Here is a 22,325-nt window from a genome sequence, read left to right as displayed (position 1 = left end):
TCATGAGTGCATATGTCAAGAAATATTACTGAATAATGTTGCTGTTATGAAGGCGATGCACAGTGTATTGGAAGTGCTCCACCACTTCCCTGCAGTTCCTGTGCAGCCGGGAAACCAGAGCGGCTCGGTAGACTGCCTGTAACAAGAGGTGTCTCTAAATCTAGTGACAATGCACTAAATTGGCAGCACTCCAGGCTCTAAAACTGTGAGGGAAATTCTTCTCTGTGTGAGACTGTTGAAATATAGTTTCGTTTCATTCGTTTTTTATGTGAACACAGAGGACACAGTTACATACAACAATCAGTACACATGCTACTTGAGTACAGAAATCATCTCTCTTTTATACACTCAACCATACTTAATCTGTCCATACTTAATCTGTCCAGGTTGACATGACCCAGCCAAAGCTTTCTGGACTCTTACATGTTGGTAATCAAAGTCCTCTTTCAACCATTAATAATAGGGTGATTATGAAATGAGCATGAAGAAAACTGAAAATTATCAAATAAACTCAGGAATACCGTCTGAAAATTGTAAGAATAGGATATTTATTCTTGCAGCAAGGGAACAACTTACAAACAAGAGCTTGCAATGCAAATGTTCAAAGAATACAAAATTCACACAGGATTTATACACAGAACATATGAGAGTGACCTCACATCTTTGCTGATATGCGATACACACAATAGAGACTTGATTCATGCCTTATCATAGCTAATGTGTGGGTGCAATAGCTAGGAAGAAGAGTGAAGGTCACTGCGCTCCTCTCTGACAACTCCTCCCTTAAGTTCACTTCAGGACAATACGGTTTCTCTTAAGGATAGTTATGTTTATCTAATCATAAAGTATCACAATTTTTCCAACAAAAACACACCATGATCACAATTTTCCTAAGAGTGTGTATTTTCTTTATAAAATGGCTTGAAGTTTGCATAGTTTTAGTTTTACTATGCTCTTTTGAGTGTTTCCTAGTTTTTAAATGGGTCAATTGTTTTTGTTGTGTTTTTTCTTTTTACCATACATCTGAATGTATATTTTAAAAAGTTGGAAAGGGATAGTCTGGGGTTATGTGACTTGAGGTTGTGTGAGGTAACTATAGTCAGTGTATTACCTGCAGTTCAGTTTAGAGAAGCAGCAGGAGCACCAGCACAAAAGCTGAGTGATGAGCTGCTGTGGACGGAGCAGAAATGTGTCACATAGAAACACAGAATTGGGTGCTGTGGTGGCTGGTCTTGATATGTGTTGATTACATATTGTTTTACAGTGATGAGTTACATATTTATTTATCATATATATTTTATGTATTTAGTATGTTCTCTTCGAGTATGTGGGTTTCCTTCCATAGTTGGACTCTAAATTGCCTGTAGTTGCCATTGTGAACATAAATGGTTATGTGACCCCTATGATAGACAGGTGAGTTATCTAGGGTGTACTGCTGTCAACTGGGATTGGCTACATCCCCCTGTGACCCCAGCAGTATGGATTGATGGATGTAAATCAGGTATCTGACTCTGTGAGAGTGCTGAGTTCCCACCACTAATGGACTAAACTAAGCACGGAAAAGAGTTTGCAGCTCTTCCCTGCAGTTCCTGTGCAGCCGGGAAACCAGAGCGGCTCGGTAGACTGCCTGTAACAAGAGCTGTCTCTAAATCTAGTGACAATGCACTAAATTGACAGCACTCCAGGCTCTAAAACTGTGAAGGAAATTCTTCTCTGTGTGAGACTGTTGAAATGCTAGTTTATTCGTTTTTTATGTGAACATTTCGTATACATATTTTTTTTTATTTAGCTTTTTCCATGCATTGTGGCCATCCACATGGAGACAGGGAGAACAGATACATCACAAGCCAAAAAGGCTTGTGACATAATTGTTCTCTCTTCTGAGAGCGGAGTTCTTCTTAATTAATACAAGACAGAATAATAGGATGAGGCACATCATATTCTGACTGTTTTTATACCAAACATGATGGAAAATTGTGGTATTCTGGAAATGATAACATTTAGTATAATTACATTACAGAAATCAAAAGGTCAAAACTGCTAAATTTGGCTGAATTATAGAAGCCAAAAGTGGAACTAAAGGAAGAGCTGTTTGGCTGAGCTGAGCCAGATGATCAGACTCACACTTAACAGCCTGAGTTCCCACCACTAATGGACTAAACTAAGCGCTGAAAAGAGTTTGCAGCTCTTTTGTTAGATACTACCATGGGTGTATTGTAGGCGAAGTCTTATAATAGATGCATGGAATTTACTCACTTCATTTTACTCACTTTCACTTCCTGCGCCTGTTACAATGGTAAACACCCCTTCCAAAAAAAAGAAAACCCCCCAAAAAACCTAACCAATCAGAACTCACGCTGAACGTCATATAAGCGGTCCGGTAAGCCCACCCCTCTCTTCACTGAACCTTGAAGTTTCCTTTCAGCCGCATCTTGTGAAGCTCAGAGCATTGGGACTACAAATTCAGTGGGAGTACCGTTGAGGAAATCCATCCCCATTTTTTTCTGCTTTGGACACACACGGACGATAACGGATTACTACCACTCCTAACGTTAACGGACAACGGCCACTCCGATCGAATTTCTTTCAGTCGTCTGGAGTGAAGTTTTACGCCCTGAAAAGTCACGTAGAAAATTATGAGAGGACCTTAACAACAGCTTTGAGGAAACGCTTGAATACGTTAAATACGCGATCGTGAAATGTGGAGATTCGGTAAGTAATAATGGGTGATAAGAGGGAGCGTATACATTTGTGTGTTTTTAATTAACTGTTATTCAAATGTAACTAAACGTGCAACACCAGGAAAGAAGGAAGTTGACTCCATAAAGCTCTGTCCGTGACGCAGTCTCAGTTTCGTTTACATGAAACATTATCTTAATTTCCTCCTCCGTCTCGTGCTGGCTGCTCATGGAGTAAACATGGTATGCATTTCAGAACTGACCTCCGAAATGAAAGTAACATAACTGCTACTTGTTGTATTTGCTCGTCTCGTCCCTCTAACAAAATGCATTTGTAATCGGTATGAATAACCGATAAGACAAAAACTGGGTCTCGACTAATTATGATCAATAACACAGATTATCCCCAGACCAGTCGACAAAGACTGAACTATCTGGAGGCGCTAGCATACAGCCTCTCCTCGTCTGTGGTTAATCAGCGGCAGCTGGGCGACTCCAACTTCAGTGCACACACAACTATGAGTGGTGTATGGTAATACACAGTTAAAAAATGATCGGCATGTTGCTGTAGTCGAGTACTTAAAATGCCCTTTGCGTTAATATATCTTATATTAATTAATTAATTTTTTTTTTTTTTTTTTTTTAAAAAGAGGACTAACCTGACCAGCATCGATTGGCTGACAGTCTGAACGTTTGAGATACTGATACGATGAAACACGCTTTTGGAGTGCTTTTTCTGGCTGGATCGTTGTTTGTTTGCAGAGAGAGCTAATGTATCCAGATTATCTACTTGTCTAATTTTGGAAATGACAAACACACTGGTGGGACTGAGATGAAAAGTTAAAACAAATCTTGACCTGTATTACTGTCTGAACAAGTTGTGAATTGGTGATAACAGCAACTGCTATACAACTGAGATGTGTCATATCCATCTCCTTTGTCCCTTCTTTGTTTAAAATAAATCCAAAACAAACCCACTAATTTGATTTAAATGCAGATGGATTTTCTGATTTTGTTCTCTGATGCCTACATGTTGCCTCCTGGATGCTACCTAACCCCTGCTGACCTTGCCAGAATTGTTTTTTTTTTTTTTTTTTATTGTTCTATTATTCTAGTTAAATTCGTATTTGTAATTTTTTATAATAAAAGATGGATACGATATTGCCACGCAAAACAGCGCAATATCGGTTTTTCCTTTTTTTTTTTTCTTCCCACCTCTACTTTGTAGTGTCAGCCAATTTAGTGGTCTTTTAAGAGATCCTGAATACAGTCTCCCTTGTTCATCCCATATTCGGCCATGCCATGCTGAACTGTATAGTGAACAGTCCATCTGTGCATAGGGGGATCAAGAATTAGTTAAACTCCTGACTAAATCACTGAAACTTGTGAAAGGCAATGCAACATTGTGATCTGTGAATTTGAGTGGGTTTGAGTTAAATCTGATTAAGTTCAAGTATCTTTGTATAAAGTATCAGATTGTATGCTCACCTGCTCTGTCTCTACATCCTCTATCCTCTCATTCCTGGCCAGAAGGTGAACAACAGAAAATATGTGTGTTTATTCCAGTCACATTTGCTTTCAAAACAGAAATGTTGCATTTATCAGGAAAACACTCTCGCCACTAATCAGAAAGGATCTCAAACAGATTTACTTTGAAATCAATGGCTTACAGAACGCAAATTCTTTCTTTCCTCCTCCAATCTTTTCAAAATTCAACAGGTTGTCATTTGTGTTCAAATACTGCCATCTAGTGGACACTTTAGACAAACACCACATTAATTGAAAATGTCAGTTATGATATTGAGTATTAAGTTATATTTTTTGAACAAAAAAAAATTAGTTTGAAAAGTCTAGGGTTGCGTTTAGTCTGAACGGGCAAAAACTGAGACCTTTGGAAACGATGACGTAGACACCCACAGTCGGTTCCCTATCGGGCCTCAGCTAAGTGGTAAAAGCAACATGGATAGTGAAATACAAGTGTTACTGAGTTTGTTGTCTTTGCTAGAAGCTCTTGTGCATTTAAATTCTCCATTTTAACACTGCCGCAACCTTTGCTGTTCCTTGTTCGCAGTATTCTTTGCAATTAATCACCTGCAGAGAAGACAATCTGCTTCCTGTTTACACAGATTGATCATGTATGCGTTTTCATGTATGATAGTATGTATGGAGATTGTTTCTGATACGGAGATAAAACGTCGGGATAGAGTGTCAGAGCCTCTGTGTGAGATGCTTTGGTCAGCAAATTTAAAACTTGTTTAGCGGGTCTGCACTAGGTCTAGACGATATGAGGAAAATTTGCGATATGCGATTACACTGTTAAATATTGCGATGAGGATGTGATAAATAAACAAATATTGACGTATGTACAGTTTTGCTGTGTGAAGTTGAATGAATAACACAGACATAGGTCACTATTGGTCAAGTCATCGTCTTCCTCCTGCTGCAGGTAACTTTTTTCCAGTTTATTTGGCTCATTTGCTGTGCCTTGAAAACCCTGTGTGCATGGTGTGTGTAAATACAATAATTTTTTCTAATTCATTGCGTTTCAATCTTTTGTGACGTTTTTATTGCACATGCTCATGTTGCGATGACGATGAAAATAAGATTAATCGGTCAGCACGAGTCTGAACAGCAGCTAATAATAGCTGTGCTATGCTTAACCCCCTTCACACTGGACTGGGAGGCACAGCATCATGATGTAACATGAAGTGGGCGTAGCTGGAAGTTATGGCAGGCTGCAGACTGATGTTTTTGTGGGTTTTTTTTTTTTTTTTTTTACATATTAATTGGGCTCTTTGGTGATTTCAGACACTGAGGTTGGAAAGTTGCATTGGTTTTCTAAGTTCAGACACTAGTAATTAGGAAATCAGTATAGAAGACATTTAGCTGAAGCTTCTCATTTTAGCCAGTGCTGAGCGTTTGTGTTAAAGTAACACCAGTTAAAATAACAAAGGTTGCTGGTGGGGTTTGTTTTTTCAGAAATAAACTCCAAGAAACAAGAACTGAATCTTTATAGCCAACAGTAAAGAACTGAGTTAGTCTACAGAGCAACTGGAGTACGAGTGAAAAACATTAGTTTATACTTTACTCATAGTTCACTTAACTCTGTAACACCATTGAACAACCACAAATGAACTGTGTTGTGTGAGTGTATCCTTAAAACATGCAGAGTGAAACATCCTCTTTCTAGTGGATCCTGTCATGTCACTGACGTGCTTGAAGTTGGAGCAGAGTAAGCAAGTAAGGCGAAATGAGCGGCACCGCAGAAAAAGTAGAATGCAGTTCGGAGGATGAAGATACAATGTTAAATGTGTGCATCTGTAAGTATCACGTGCTCGACTGCATTTATACCTCTCACCATGCCTCCTAACTTTAGCAATGCAGACCTCTATTCCTGCGACATGATTGGCTGTTCGTGATTCATTTGTGGGCTTGCTATAACCATGGAAATCGATTTTATATTGAACATTTTTTTTAATCAGGGAAAATAATTTTGTGATTAATTATTGCTATTGCTTTATCGCCCAGCCCTAATAGTATACCAGTTAAAATTTATAGATTTTGAGCTATGACCTTAAGTCAGGTCAACCATTTTGCACCACCACCTACCCACCCTTAGTTCTAATACCAACATGGTCAATTTCAAATAAACTCTTGACCATTAGACTTCTACTGACACAGATGGAGTCTCTAACAACCACTTCCAAATCCAGTGTCATAGACCCATTCAGGCCACTGAGGAAACCAAACTGTCGAAGACATCAAACAATCAGGGCAAAGGCCTGCAACCAGATGCACTGCATTTGTGCATGCACTCCAGCACATATCTGACAGATGGTTCAGGGAGCACTCCATCTTCTGCTGTACAGCATCCCATTGTTCGGGACTTGCACTGAATAGTGTGTGTAACTGATTTATAAAACCAAAAAACACACCTACTTCAGGACATTACTGAGTTTCCATAGCGTCATCCAGGTTTAGGGTATGTGATGCACATGGAAAGAAAGTTGCTAGTGGATTTTGTTTTAATATGTGTGCATGCACCCCTCTGCTTTCCCTGAGGTATTGGAGCCATTATTGTACCGTCTGTCGGCTGTTTGCAATGTCATGGCCTTTCATCTTGCTTCCTAAAATCTCTGCTGTTTCTTTTCCTGTCTTCTTCCCAAAATCATTGAATCTGATAATCTGCTCTTGAGTTTCCAACATCTGATTTGTGAACATGTCTTAGCATAACCACTCTCTCTCTTTGAGATATGTAAGGCATAGCTCACATATCATGAAATTATATAGTGCCTCCCTCCTCTCCTTAAGAATGGCTAGCTGATTGTGTAGCTGATTGACCCCTTCTCCACTGCTAGTCGAGTTGCCTTTCTGTTCAGTCTGAGGACACATAACTGCAAAGAGCGATGTAATCACATACACTTACAGAGCACACATACAGACGAAGTGGAGAGAGAGAGAGTAACCTTCTAGCCGGGAAAACCCTGGTGATGGGTGTGTCTACAGTCTCATGGTCTGAAAGGCTTTACAGCAAGAAAAGAGGAAAAAAATTGTGTGTTCACTTGGGCGTTGTGTTTACATCTGATTGCACCCTTTTCCATTGCTGGCATAAGTCCAATGGTAGCAGGTCTAAGTGGGTTTTTTGACCAGTGTAAAAGGGGCTTAATGCCTTGTTTTGTCAGTTTCTGACTGCATCAGCTTCTTCTGCTGACTGTCTTTCCCAGTTGCCCTTGAAATCAGAATTCTGAAAGTTTTTTGAAAGTTTTAAAACTTATTTCAGGCCTGCAGCTCACTCTTTCATCCTGTTTCCGTTCCAATTTTATTGTTAAATTCCCCAAATGAAAATTCGGATTTGTATCTTCCCGCTGCTTTGCTTTGCGTCTTTCAGATGATTGTTCACTTGCCACTATTCAGGAAAGTAGAACAAGGTCTGCCGTCACCCGCTGCAGTTAGGGGGCTAACTGTATAACGGTTGACAGTGGGCTGATTAGCAGCAATTGAACCAAAGGCTTGGGTGTGCTAAATTTCACCAGTTATCATCCTATCAAAAATGGAAGGTGGCAGGATCGTGGACTGGATAGTTAAGACTGTGTCAATTATTAGAAAATCAAAAGAAACCTCCAACATAACGGACAAAACAGGCAAAAGTTTAAGTGCTGAGTTTTAGTAATAATTTAGTCACCATTACTGAAGACTTGTGGTGTGTTTGATGATATCCTGTAGCCAGTGTTCATGTGTGTGAATATTCTGATGTTACATAAATAACACTTGTTGCCATGCAGTGTGTAAGCTGCAGGGTTTCCTGCTAATCAAAACTCCTTACATGCTTGATGTTACCAGATAGCTGAGTGGTTAAGGCGCTTGTTATCGCATATTTTCTGAGCAGAGTCTGAAAATATGTTGGCGAGTTTGACTTTTTGCAGCATTTCATTCCCCATTTCCTGTCTGCCTTCACTGTCTTATCAAATTGAGCTATTAAACTTGGGTTGTGTCGTGTCTCTATTAGTGGGTATACCCGCGTAAAAAAAATAAAAGAAATTGTGGTTGGAAAAGGTTATAGGTCAGTACTTTTAAATGTTTCTTAAGTAAACCAGGTTGGTCCACTTTAACCATGCCAAACCATGATGATTTGACATGTATCTGTTGGGGGAGAGCACACATCAAGGGCGTGTTCTGCCCGGGCCTCATCTCACAGTGGATCAGCAAGGAGAGACTGGGAGACAAAAGAGATGAGACAAACTGCTTTACAGGAGAGACTGAAGGAACTCTGAACTGTTGCCTAATTGTCTGTGACTGCAGCTGTCTAGTGGCACAGGATGTGGTTTAATTGATTTCTGTTAGTGTTTTAAGATGCTTGCTGATGACAGTTCTTCATAGATTGCTGTGTGTAATGGAACTTCTTAGCCCTCGAAGGGCTCTCTGTTTTAAAATAACAATGACTGTGCGAGATGTGTAAAAAAAATAAAGGGGTATTCGAGACTTCCCTCTCCTCAGCTCCTCCTAGGGGATACCAAGGCATTCCCAGTTCAGTAAGCATATGTAATTCTTCCAGTGACTTTTGGGTCTACCCCAGGGTCTCCCCTCAATTGGACATGCCTGGAAAACCTCCATACGAAGGTACCCAGGAAGCATCATAATCAGGTATCCGAACCACCTCAACTGACTCCTTTCGATGTTAAGGAGCAGCAGCTCTACTCCAAGCTCCTACCAGATGTCCAAGCTCCTCACCCCATCTAAGGCTGAGCCCAGACACCATACAGAGCAAACCAATTTTGGTTGCTTGTACCCGTGATCTCATTCTTTCGGTCACTACCCATGGCCAATGTCCATAGGTGAGAGTTGGAACATAGATTCCAACTATAAATTGAGATCTTTGCCTTCCAGCTCAGCTCCCTCTTCACCATAACTGTCCGGTAAAATCCATCCTACCCTCAGTCGTGAACAAGACCCTGAGATACTTGAACTCCTTCACTTGGGGCAGCAACTCACCCCTATCCCAGAGGGAGCAATCCACTGTTTTCTAGTGGAGAATCATGGCTACAGACTTGGAGGTGCCAACTCTCACGTTAGTCGCTTCACACACTGCAAATTGCCCACCGCTGTCACTCTTCCTTCCCGAGAGCTCCTCAAAACATTCTTCAACCAAGGGGCCTACAGTGAAAATCTCTAACATATGGGCAAACAAAAACATTAATCAACCTAACCAGGAAGCCTATATGTATAATGTTTACCTCAGTGTCCTGTTCACCTCAAGTAGGGCTGGGTATTGCCACTGATTTCCTGAATCGATTCGATTCTGATTAGTTAATTAGATCTCATTCCCCCACTCTAGATGCAAATAAACACATATTCCCAAATGGGAAAGTGGTCTGAGACTTTTGGACCCCACTATCATTCTTGTTTGCAAATACCAAATCCATTGTTGTTTTAGCTCAGGGGTCGCCAAACCTTTTTCAGTGAGGGACATATCAACTTTCCTTTCTGTGATGGGGGGTTAGTCTATAACAGGAAATGATATGGGCCAGGGTGACAACCAGTATTATTGTGGAGATTATAATGATAATTTGTTGCAGCTGCCCTTCGTTTGGCTTTGGCACCACCTGTTGATTTGCAAAAAAAAAGTAATAAAAAGTCTTCACCACAGATACTCCATTTATTTTATAGAAAATAACAACACAAACTGATGGTAATGTTCAGGTAAGAATTAGGTGATGTGATTTTGTAACAGGTACAGTTGAGTTAACAAACGGTAAGTGTTCTGTCTTTACAGGTAGTGAAATAATAAAACAGAATAATAGTAAAAAAAAACAAACAAACAGGTAAAGTAGTCTTATCTAGGTGAGCTGGCTTTGTATGTACAGAGTAAAAACAATATGAGTTATCAACAGGTAAGTATCTTGTCTTTACTGGTTTGCTTGCTTCCTAATGCCACACAGTGAAATAATATTATACAGAATAGTGATCAGAATCAGGTCTTACCTAGGTAAGCTGATTTTGTATTTTCAGATAAAGGTGAGTTCAGAATAGTTAAGTGTTTTGTCTACACAGGTATATTTGTTTACTAAAGCTACAGTGAAATAACATTAATACAGAATAATTGTAACAAACAGTATGCAAGGTGATCTGATTTTGTATTTACATGACTCTTAGATGAGGTTATTGTGCTGTGAGGGTGAGGATCCCGCCTCCAGGATGGGAGTGGTCAACCACAATCTCTCCTACTCACTTCAGGGTGGTCCTGGAAGCATGCAGGCCCTTCAGGGACTGCAGGTAGAAAACACAAGCAGCCCATCAGCAAATGACATACTTCAGTGTAATTTTGTCTGTGACATCACTGTTCAAGGAATATGTTGCCTATAAAAAGAGCATTACTATAATGACATTTTTTAATATCTATTGCTATTGAAATCAGTAGGCTTACCATATCAGTGTGAGCTGTGGCCTTGCTTCTGACTGGTTAGAAGATCAATGTCAGGTTCCATTCCAGTTACAGCCAGTCTCAGAGACTGATGCAGGTGTTGATCTGTGAGTCTTGATCTCGTCAGATTTTTTATCAGCTTCATGTGTGAAAAAGTTTGCTCACAGATATATATGCTCCCAAAAACTGTGGACATCTTTGTTGCGTGCTTTCTTATGTTGGGGTAGGTCTCATTTGGGAGGGCAGCATAGTACTTGATCAGACTGTTGGGGCTGAATACGTCTTTCAGCACATCACAGGTCTGCAACTCAGCCAGTTTAAATTGAAGAGAAGGCAGGGTGTCGTTAATGTCGGCAGCAAAAGGGTTCTGGAATATGCTGATTTCTTTAACGTGGACATGAAGCTCACGGAACCGCACACCGAACTCCGCCCTCAGTGTTTCCAGTGCGTCCTTGCACTTCTCGGTTGGGAACGGGACCGCCGGTTTTCTCAGCTGAGAGGCTTCGAGTAGCAGGGAGATGGGTGGGTCTTGCAGCGCTAGTTTAAGCTCAAATGCTTTGATGTGGGAATACATGTCACAGATTAGTTTTCCCTTTCCTTGGAGCTGAAAGTTGAGGCCGTTTAAAATTTCTGACACATCTGTTAAAAAGGCGAGGTCCTATTTCCATTCTGTGTCGATCAGCTCTGGGACAGTTTTTCCCTTTGTCAGGAGAAAGGCATTGATTTCGGGTAGCAGGTCGTAAAAACGCTTCAAAACTCTGCCCCAGCTTAACCAGCGGACTTCAGTGTGGTAAAGCACGTCTCCGTGGGCTGATTCTAGCTCGGAGAGAAAGGCTTGGAACTGCCTGTGTTTAAGTCCGTTTGCTCTGATGAAGTTTAGGCAGGACACAACCACCTTCATGACAGATTCCCACCTCAGAACTTTGCAGCACAGTGCTTGCTGGTGAATCAGGCAGTGGACTTGTAGTGGGAGGGTGAGACCTCTTTCTGCCATTTCCTTTTTCATGCCGGTCATATTTGGAGCACCGTCCGTTGTGATGCTGGCCAGCTTAGACCAGTCCAGATCCAACTCTTCCATCGTTTGGCACACTTTACAAAAATATCCTCCCCTGTTGTAGTATCTGTGAGACTTTGTAGTGCTGCCAACTCCTCGGTCACTTCAAAGTTTGAACTTACTCCCCGAATAAAACTCATCAGTTGTGATGTGTTCTGCACGTCATTGCTCTCATCCAATGCCAATGAAAAATACACAAAATCTTTAGTTTTCTCTTTCAGCTGGGCATGTACATTATCTGCGTAGCAATGTGCTCTGTTGGACAGCTAATCCACATTTTAGCCTTGTCACCTTGTCTCTCCTCACTCACAAGCTAGCATACTGCTCTCCGTGGCGGGTCTCATAGTGTCGGCGAATGTTAAATTCTTTGAACACCGCTACTGTTTCTTTGCAGATCAGACAAACTGCCTTTTCCTTGCACTGGACAAAAAAATAGTAATCTATCCACTGCTGTTTGAAAACTCTGCACTCTGAATCTATTTTCTGTTTCCCCAACAGTTTCGGCATTTTGTTGTCTAACCTTCTTCTGTCAGCTCACCTTTCACACACTTGATGCTGGCTCAGTCACGATCAAAGTCACGTCAGAATATACCATTGTGTCAGGGGGTGAAGATGAGCCACTATTAGCTATAAATAGCTCATAACTATGGTCAATTTTAATTGGAATGCCAACCTTTAAGTGCGGATATGTTATGATATTATGATAGGACAATGCAATTTAAAAAAATTGGTGATGTTTAGAGGGATTGTCTGGGATCATTAAGTGGGCCACTCCAATTGCTTTGGTGGGCTGGGTGTGGCCCACGTGCCGTAGTTTGGGGACCCCTGTTTTTAGCTGATCTGACTATGACAGCCAGATCCCTTGCCACTGTGTTTGTGGGAGAGAAAGGAGTTGAAAGAATCACTGTGCTGTGCATAACTCTACAAAGAAATAAGGGTTTAGCCATTGGAAATGGTAAATTATTATGAAGTGCAGCAGGACAAAGTAGACTATGGCAGAGGACATCAGTTGAGTAGGTAGTCCCTTAGTGTGGCACATCACACAGGATTTGCGTTCACACTACTAAAAGAATGTGGCCACATGTGGCCCAGACCCACTCTGTGATCTGATCTCAAACTTGTGATCACCCTAGATGCAGGTTAATGCCAGGTCTGAACAGGGCCTTAGATTTCCTTTTGGTCTCAGAAACCTTAAGGGTTGGTTCACAACAATTAGCAATACCAGTAAACTAGATTTCTTTCCTTTTTATTAACATAAAATGGAGAAAACAAGCATGCCATGCAGAATGGATCATTCTCTTGCATCCAGTTCAGGACTCTGGTGAAGGCCTATAGGGCAGTGAGAAGAAGTGCTGCCTCCAAGTCATGGTCTAACCCAACTCTGCGGGCTGACCATTGTGCTCCTCCACCAGCCTCTGGATGAGTTGCCCTATCACTCCATGTCATGAGTTAAGTCGGGCAAGGCTGGTCTTTCCCCTGGCCCCATAGTGGTGGAATGAACTTTGTTTATTTGAGAACGTTGCTATTCCAACTCTTAACGTTTTAGCTCTTGTTCCTTTTGAATTTGAATGTATATATTGTATTTGTACCAATGAATCTGCCCAATGAATGTAATGTAATGACATAAACCATCTGACAAGTAATGTCAGAAAGCATTTTGGCTGTTTGGTGATAGCGCAAGCTGATATGAGCTATTGCAACAAGATTAGGGCTGATGCGATTTGTTGCCATACATACATTGATTTGTTTGAGGCGACCAGTCATTATTAACTGCCATATATTTAATTTCTAAATCATCTATGGTCACATTGCTTCTCTGTCCTCTGGCCTGCCCTCTCTGCTCTCTGGGAGAGGCGGGGCTGCAGGTACAGTGTGCACACACACATTCACACACGGAGTGAACAGCACAGCAGAAGCTGCGCCAGACACAGAGCCAAGTGTAGTAAAGATAACTGAAGATTACTGGAGTTGAAGACAACTATCACTGAACTTTTCGTTACTGTAAGTGCAATAAAAAGTAAAAGGCCAATAAGAACTTCAGCCAACCACCTGTTCAACAAGCAACAAACATAAGAGATATTTTCATCCGTTTCCTCCGCCAACTCCCGGTGTCTTTTTATATGTCAACATCGCGATGGTTAAGCTAATAGCGAACTGTTAGAAAACACTACAACAAAAGCTGTCTGTATGCAAGACTAACTGATTATCGTACTTTACCACAAATCTTAAAATGTGGCAGATTGTTGTAAACTGGTTGAGATAAATTGGAACAATCAATTCAAATTTGTTGTGAATTTATTCTTTTTTTTTTTTTTTTTTAAAAGACAAAAAAAACAGTAATAGTCTGAGCTGGATAAATAAGTGTATGGATAGGATAAACATAAAATCAGCTTCATTATAAGTCTTGCTTTACCTGCGTTATTTTATGATTATTATGGCACACAGTGACATCAGTCACAAACATGTGAAGCAGCCCTAATCAAGATGCCACCAATGTGTGGGCTTATGTGGAAAACAATGGCTGCAGGTTTTCATGCATATAATGTGCAACCTTAAAAGATTTTACAAAGGACAGTTGGATAGTCAAACAGATTTTAAACCTACAGATTAACCACAACTATCTGAAGATGACATCAAACAGTAAAATGATTCCAACTTCCAAGTTACCCATTGACTTAACAAACTTGCTTCACTGAGTGCATGCAGTTTTCCTGTGCAACACAATTGAGATGAGCAAGGTGAGCATTGTGGGTGTGCTCACCTTAAAGTTTACCTTCAAATAAAGTTGTTGAGATAATCTGGCTAAACTTTTCTTTGTTTGTCTACAACCTGGTTGTCCAACTGCTGTTTTCATCGAAGGGATGTTATGTGTTTGCAAAAAGACATGGAGCAATCCCTCACACACCACTGACTAGCTCTCGGTAGAGCTTTTGTCCGTTGGGACAATTCGGCTGTTGGCCCTGCATTGTCTTTGCCCCGTACTGTCAGAAAACATAGGCGGCTGCTTGATTTGTTCTTTAATGTGATGATGGAGAGGTGACTGAAGAATCTGGTAGCGAATCTACTGCCAGCTACAACAGTCACTTCTGAGATTATGTTTTTTTCTTCAAGAAAAAATTAAATATAGCAATTTAGTGTTTGGTTGTGATATTCCACAAGTTAGAGGAAAATATTGCTCACAACTGGAAATGGCATATGGGTGAAACTGTTACCAAATGTAATTTTATAATGATCAACATAATTAAATGACCACAGTACATACAATGTACAGTTTACATTTACTTAGATGATAGTGAAGCACAGCTTATTTAATATTAATCATGGTGTTTTACAAAAAATCTAAATATACTACATCCTAGTTCCAGGTACTCTCGGGGGGAGGGAATGCAACAGTGGCGTGTTATCACAAACAACAATGATGTTGTATTTTTATGTTTCAGTTGTGTATGTGTGTTTTTCTTTTGTTTTGTTTTTTTGTAGTTTAAAAAAAAAAAAAAAAATTTAATAATAATTATTTATATTATTGTATTTTATGTTTCATGTATGAGCAATGCTGCCATTAAAGTTTTGTTTGTCACATAGCAAGGTACAATGTACAGTAAGCAAAGCAGTGAAATGGGGGTCAGACTCGGCTGCAGGGCAGCCTGTGCATAACTGCAAGAAGAAAAAAAAACATTTTTTTCTATACTGTAAAAAATATATTGTCATTGGATACATTGTTATTGTAGAATATTGGTTGTAGCCTCTTTTTAGTCACAGTTGATTAGGTGCCTGTAGTGGAGAAGGCATACATGACATATTGAATGTGAACCAGCCACTCGCTCAGATCACGGACGCATGAGCTTAAGTGGCGAGGACACCTTGACTTTCCAGTTTCTAATATTTTCTTTTTTGTCTCCTAGACCTTAGAAATCCTTGACTCAAGTCGTCACTTGAAAGATTGCTCTCCATGCAATGCGCGCTGGATGTCCACACAGCCAAGGAGGAGCCTCCCCTGCATTCCAACACAAGAGTAATGCTTATGCTATTACATCACATCAGGACAACAATGTTAAACATGCACCAGTGGGCCACCCTGACAATGGAATGCAAATCAACATGGTAGCTTCTCAATATCCTGAGGGGGTCAGAGTGGTTTCAGCTCAGAGGCAGCAAGACAACGCACAACCACGTCAACATTTCCAGGGACTCCAACACCAACAGAAGTCACAAGGAAGCATAGCAAGCACTAGATTCCAGCACCCAAATTCCACGGACATTGCATGTACTGTTCTGAACAGTGGTCCTGACTTTAATTCATTACCACATGCCGCTGCACAATGCAGCAGTTATTTTGAGACATCTGATAATGAATACTCAGTGAGACAGTCTGGTGATAATAGTGGACAACATTGGGAATGTTCAAAGCAAAATTTTAGTAGACACTTCCTGAATGGTTCGAATTTGAACAATAATACTATTCTGCAGCAAAGACAACATTTAAACAGTGCCTTTTCAGCTGGTACCAGTTCTGCAGCACTTCAGGGAGATGCCCTTGGAGTCACAGCACAGACATTTCCTTTGCAAGTTTATCGTTCTTCTCTACCTAATAACAAACTGCAGAAATCTTGCCCACTGCTATATTCCTTACTGAAAGATTGTGGAGATTCAAAATTTTTGTATGCCTCCCCGTCTTCTTCGTCAGGGCAAACTAATGCCAACGTTGAACTCAATACTAGTGCTCATTTTTCAAGTGAAGTGCCCTGCAAGAGTCAGCAGGTGAAAAGTTCACTAAACGCTCTAAACTTTGGACAGATTACAACTCAAAACTTATTGCCAGTTGGAAAAACAGGACCACCTACAGATGATCAAATACAGGACTTCATTACAGAAAAGCTAAAACATTTTATAACAGTTTCACCTCGGGAAGAAGGAAAAGATGGACACAAGAGTTTTCACACTAATAACAGCGCCTCCATTCTCCAGTCTGACCACAACACATCAAAATCCAACAATGTTGACCATCCCCACCACCCCATAACCTCTACCTCCAACAAAGAAGAGAGACTCAGTGTCAGCTGTGGATCAGCAATTCAAGAGAACAGTTCAAAGGGCAGCAAAGCAAATGCTGAGTTACCTGCCAAATCCAAAGACAAAGGTGATTGTTCTACAGTTGCTTCAGAGAACTTTTCAACAGGTACTATTGTCTCTCCTATAAGAAACTTAAAACATGCTCCTAAAAATGAATCTGTTGATAACAGTGCATCTGTAGATTTTAATTATCCAGTAAAAATACTCTTGGATGTAATTATGCCTACAAATGATGATGGGAAACGTGTTTACTGTGAACATAAAACATTTGTTGGTAGCAGTGATGAAAGTTTCCAGAGTAAATTGTGTGATAAGTACTTACATAATGGCATGACCACTGTTCATTATTCGTTAACTGCACTGAAGGAGCTGGTTGCTAGTCTGGAGGAAGTAGAGACCTTTACAAAGATGGACAACTTTTCCAAGGTCATACTGAAACAGTATTGGAATGGGGATATAGATAACGTTCATCTCTTTACATCCACAGAATATCCACAGATTATGGCGAAAGTTGCTGCCACCTGCACAAAGAGTGAAGATAAAAGTCCATTGGTTCTGACGATGTCGGAAATGACTTTGGATGGGCTGACTGAGAAGGACCCTAGCTTATTGCTCAACAGCAGCTTGTCAAAAGAAGAGGAAAAGTCTCTTTGGTTGAATATTAACAAGGATTTGCACACGACAGAGAAGGACAAAGGAGATACAGATCTAAAACCAATGGAGGCAGTAGGGTTGGACAATGTGCGAGGTGTGACCGTCTCTGAGGATCTTCAAACCAAGTCAAGTTCAGTGGTAACTGGATTTGAAACACTTGTACTCACATCACTCAATGAAAATCAAGACGCATATACAGACAAAAAGAAACACTCCGAAGCTCAACATTGTCATATTACCTGTCAGAAAGTAATTGGACATTCGAAGCTAAATTCATCAGTTGATCAAATTCAGATTCATAATGTAATATCAGTTCCTAGAGGCCAAAGTGAACAGCTGTGGAAACAAACAAGCCATGGAGGTGTGATGGAGGATCCAGGATCTGTACGTTCACAACTCCCAGAGCCTCACCTATTACCTGAAAGCAAGAGTGAGGAAGCAGACTCTGTGGAAATTTTGAAAGATCCACAATATGAAGACATTTCAGATGATGAAGACATGTCACAGCTGTTGACCAACCTCCCAAACACAGAGCATGAGCAATTAAACTTCCCACCATGTTTAGAAGAGCGCCAGTATGAAGATATAAGTGAAGATGATAATCAACAGATTGTGAGTTTGGCTGTGGAAACACCTTCACTTACACAAGTACCTGAAACTGACAATAAGCAGTCACCATTTGAAAATGAAGACTATGGATGTTTTCGGGGTCAAGCTCAGATAGAGACAGAAAACATTTCAGATGAGAGACTGATTGCAAAGAAGCAGATTTCACCAAAGACGGGAACACTGGATGTACCACAACAATGCTCTTGTGCATATTTTGGTGACACTGATTATCTATTATGTCCGAAATGTGACGGTGAGAGATGTCTGAGATGGGAAACATACCACTCTTTTTCATATAGTCCTTCCTCTGTTTTGAAAGATGGAGATGAGACTGACGATGAGATGGATGATGACTATATAGTTATACCTATAAGCATGTCAGACATTAAATTTGAACCAGAGGAAGAAGCCCAGGATATCACTGAAAAGGTCGTCCTAGATGATGATGAAACTGGAGACAAAGACAGGCACAGTGACACAAATGCAACACACCGTGAGTTATATTGTCCAGTTCCAAAACCAGTACGAGCTTCTTCATCTTACAAACTGGAGGTTTTTGACACAATTAAGAGCTTTCTAAGGGCAAAAGCTGTACAGTATGGGACAGTTTTGTTAGCATTAGGCAGGAGCACACCTGAACATGAACTGGACTCTGAGCAAGAACAACATACACCTCAGAACAGGAGAGAGTCCAGCTCTGAGTCCGAAGACAGCTGGGAAACGGAAGACAGTTGTGATTACTCATCTGCATCAGAACAAAACTACATGACAGTGTCTGAGCATTTGTTAAAAAACAGGTCAGCACATCTGCCTCCAGAGACCAATGATACCAAGTCTGAAAAAGAGAGTGAAAATGATGAGGCTACAAATGTGCAAAAAGGTCAAACCAGCAGCTTTAGCAAGTTGGGCTGTATGCAAAAACCTGCAGAGCTAATACTGGCCCAAGCTGACTCACAGCATGTCAAACCTAAGACCAACATACAGATTTCAAAAAAGGAAAACATAATAATTCTTGATTCTGAAACAGAGGATGAAAGTGACCAACACTGTGAAATGGAGGCAAAAGGGAAGAGATTAGTGTTTAAAAAAAACAGACTGCCATCTGCAGCCTCACCAGCACCACAGCGCCAGCTTAAACTTAATGACGAAGTGGTACATGATGCAGACTCTGACTTGTCACACAGTACAGAAACAAGTGGGCAGCTGATTGAAACCAAAACTGACTCTGAGTATGTTCTACATGAAAAAAAATCTTCACAAGATGTCATAATCCTTGATTCTGACACAGACAATGATAGTGACAAAAACTACAATAAGGCAAGCAGAGGGAGATTATTCCCTTCAGGTTTAGTGGACAGTGACAGTGTGCAATTAATTCAACAAATGAGACCTTCACCGGAGACTGTGGACAGCGATTGTGGAACTGCTGAAAAAAAGCTCCAAGAAAGGAGATTGTCTTCTGCAGACTCATCAGTACTGCAGTACCAGTCTAAACTTAATGGTGCACAGTTGAAAGAATTGATGCACAATACATCCTCTGACCTGTCCCTCAGTATAAAAAAGGGTGGAAATCGGATGGAGGCTAAGGGTGACTCTGAGCGTGGTCAACAGAAGTCCAACAGACAAACGACCTCAAAAAGAAGAAAAGTTCTCCATGATTCTGACAAAGTGGTCAAAAAAGACAATCAGATCAGCAAAAAGGAGGAATTGAGAGAGAAAACACTCTCATCAGTTTCAAAAGACAGTGGTGATACCTTATTTGCTATACAAAAAAGACCTTTAAGTGAATCTGTGAACAGTCTTTGTGGAGTTGCCAACAACAAGCTTCAAAAGACTGTATTTTCATCTGATGACTCACCAGAGAAGCAGCTCCAGTCTGTGCACAAGGAGGCAGACTCCACCTTAAGCCCAAATCCTGTGATTCGTCGCCTTTTAGTTAAGAAGTCGTATCAAACCTGCAATTACTTGAAACATTCAAAAGAAGTCCACAGGCAGGGTAAAGCTGAAACTCCGAAGACCAAAGAATGTCAAAGGTCTCCAAAGACCCCCACAGCAGCCAGAAAAAAGATGGACCCCTGTGAAAAGAATACAAAGCGTTCACAAAGAGATGAACAAGAAAAAATTGTGCCCAAACCAAAACCTGCAATTGATAGACACTGTGGAACAAAGAATAAGGTTCAATCCAACATGACAAAACCCGGACTGGTTTTAAGACAACTGTCGTTACCTTGCCTGGAAGGCCCATCCACCTCCACCGATAGCTTAACTTCCACAAGTGCACAAATTCCTGAAGCCAGGCGAAGCTCAGAGTTGTCACAGTCTGGAGAAACCAGTACCTTTTCTATTCCTTCTAAAACTATGCAGAGCACATCAGTTCCAAGACATTTGTCTTCATCCAAACTAAAGTGTTGTCACTCTTATAGCAACCCCTCAACATCAGATCATCCTAGCATAACTACCAAAGGCCCATTATCTTCTGCACCTGTGCAATCATCAGCATTGGAACAAGTGAGAAAAGACTGGAAGAAGAGCTATGTCGCCATCAGGAGGGACAGAAAAACTAGCATGGGGACAGAGGAGGCTTTGAGAAACACAAATTATGAATCAAGGAGGAAACTGAGGCCAGGACCTAGTCACTGCGAGAAGGTGCCCACACAGAGGCACAACTCCCTCGAGTCTGCAGCTCCCCTGCTGAAGAGGTCCAAGTTCGAAGCCAGAGAGTTGACAAAGGCGAGAAATCGAGACATCATAAGGGAACAAAGTGTGTTCTTTTGAAATCTTTAAAATGTTACTTTCTTCTGAGCATTTGTTTTTTGATAGGCAAATAAAAACAAATGTGTCTAATCTAAGCAAATTTTCCCAACACTCATTGTTATCATAGGATACTTCATGAGTGAAGGTAGCAAGTGGTCAGAGATGCCAAGAGAGGCAAGGCCAGTGGAAGGTGATACTTTACATGGTTTGCTCCAAGCATAATAATAATTCTTTCATAGCCACCTAATGCACTCTACGATTAAATACTTTCAGTTTTTTTGAGATACAGATGCAATCGTTTCCGTGTTGTTCTCTGCTCTTTTTCATAACAGGTTCTGTCAGGGAGAGGAAGTGGTATAGATTCCCTCGAAGATCCTTTCAATGAGAACAAAGTGCCAGTTCCTACGACTCATGTTCCAAAGGACAGTTTATTGTTGTAACTGTTTCACTGTTTCTGTCTTTAATCTTCCAAAGCATTTCTGTATAGTACATTGACAGCCTGTCGTGTGTGTGTGTGTGTGTGTGTGTGTGTGTGTGTGTGTGTGTGTGTGTGTAGTTGGTGTTGTCATTGTCAACTGTTCTTTTGAACAGCTGCCTCCAAATTGAAAAAAATTCATATAATTAAATGTTTTTCCTCTGAATACAGATCTTGAAATATGTCAGATATTTTAAACCATTTCTGTCCTTTTTATATAAAAAAAAAAAAGAACTACAGATAGATGCACAGTATATAATCATATCCTTCACCACTTTTAAATGTTTGTTTTTGTACTCAGCTGTGAGTAAATATCATTTAAAAAAAAATTCAATGACTTCCTATCTGTTTGGTTCATGTGTTGTTCTTTTTCACCACTAGATGGAGACATTGCAATATAGGTTGCACTTAAAGTTGCTCTCCATTTTAAATTATACTCACTTGTGCTTGTATTAAACGACATAGTTCATTGTGATCGTTCAGATTCTGTCGTCTTATCAGAAACAGAAGTGACTAGTTCTGTTGCTGCTTTCACCATGGATCCATATGAAATTGGCAGCTGGAAAATAGTGTCTCCATGTACCTGAAATGGTCTGAAACATTTAAACAGCTGTCATTGCAGAATTCTCACCTATCAATATTTGGTCAATTCATCAGTCTTTTTCAGCAGTTGGCCATCTAGTATCAAAACATCTGATGGATATTGTTATAATTGCTGTAATATATGATAATGAAACAGTAAATATAGTAATTATTTACAGAATGATATGGAATTCATCCACAGTTTGGTAAAGTTTTGGTTGACTATGACAGGAAACCTGTTTTGGGGGGCCACTAAACCTGATTTCATCCTTTTCAAAATATCCTCAAAGTGTACATCATGTTCCAGTGAAACATGTTAAGAACCATAATACACAGAGACAGCAAATATCAGAAGGTGTATGTGTTGTGTTGTTTTTCATTTATCTATATTTTTTGGGCACTATTTGCCTTTAATGAGATAGCGTCATTGAGAGAAGGGCCTGGGCTGGATTCAAACCAACACCATTGCTGTGGTATGTGCTCTTCAAGGTGAGCTACTGGGCCCCCACCCCCCCAGTATGTATTTTATGT

The 22,325-nt window shown here is 40.5% G+C and overlaps 1 protein-coding gene across 3 annotated transcripts; it reads left to right on the top strand.

The window, feature by feature from the left end:
- The first annotated feature begins 2,414 nt into the window (after nt 1–2,414).
- LOC130163528 (uncharacterized) lies at nt 2,415–21,687 on the top strand. 3 transcript variants are annotated; one of them, XM_056367799.1, is made up of 5 exons: nt 2,415–2,712; nt 15,553–16,787; nt 17,208–20,744; nt 20,865–20,927; nt 21,070–21,687. In XM_056367799.1, exons 2-5 carry the CDS (start codon nt 15,605–15,607, stop codon nt 21,120–21,122), a joined length of 4,836 nt encoding a protein of 1,611 aa, XP_056223774.1. In that variant the 5' UTR covers nt 2,415–2,712; nt 15,553–15,604; the 3' UTR covers nt 21,123–21,687. The 3 variants fall into 3 exon arrangements, with proteins under 3 accessions (XP_056223774.1, XP_056223773.1, XP_056223772.1); XM_056367798.1 differs by having other exon boundaries at nt 15,553–16,826; XM_056367797.1 differs by having other exon boundaries at nt 15,553–20,744.
- Nucleotides 21,688–22,325: the final 638 nt, after the last annotated feature.

This window comes from Seriola aureovittata, chromosome 22 (assembly GCF_021018895.1).
Source record: "Seriola aureovittata isolate HTS-2021-v1 ecotype China chromosome 22, ASM2101889v1, whole genome shotgun sequence".
In the NCBI taxonomy this organism is placed as follows: domain Eukaryota; kingdom Metazoa; phylum Chordata; class Actinopteri; order Carangiformes; family Carangidae; genus Seriola; species Seriola aureovittata.
The sequence above is the reverse complement of the archived record's forward strand: the minus strand, read 5'-3'. Positions and strand labels throughout refer to the sequence as shown.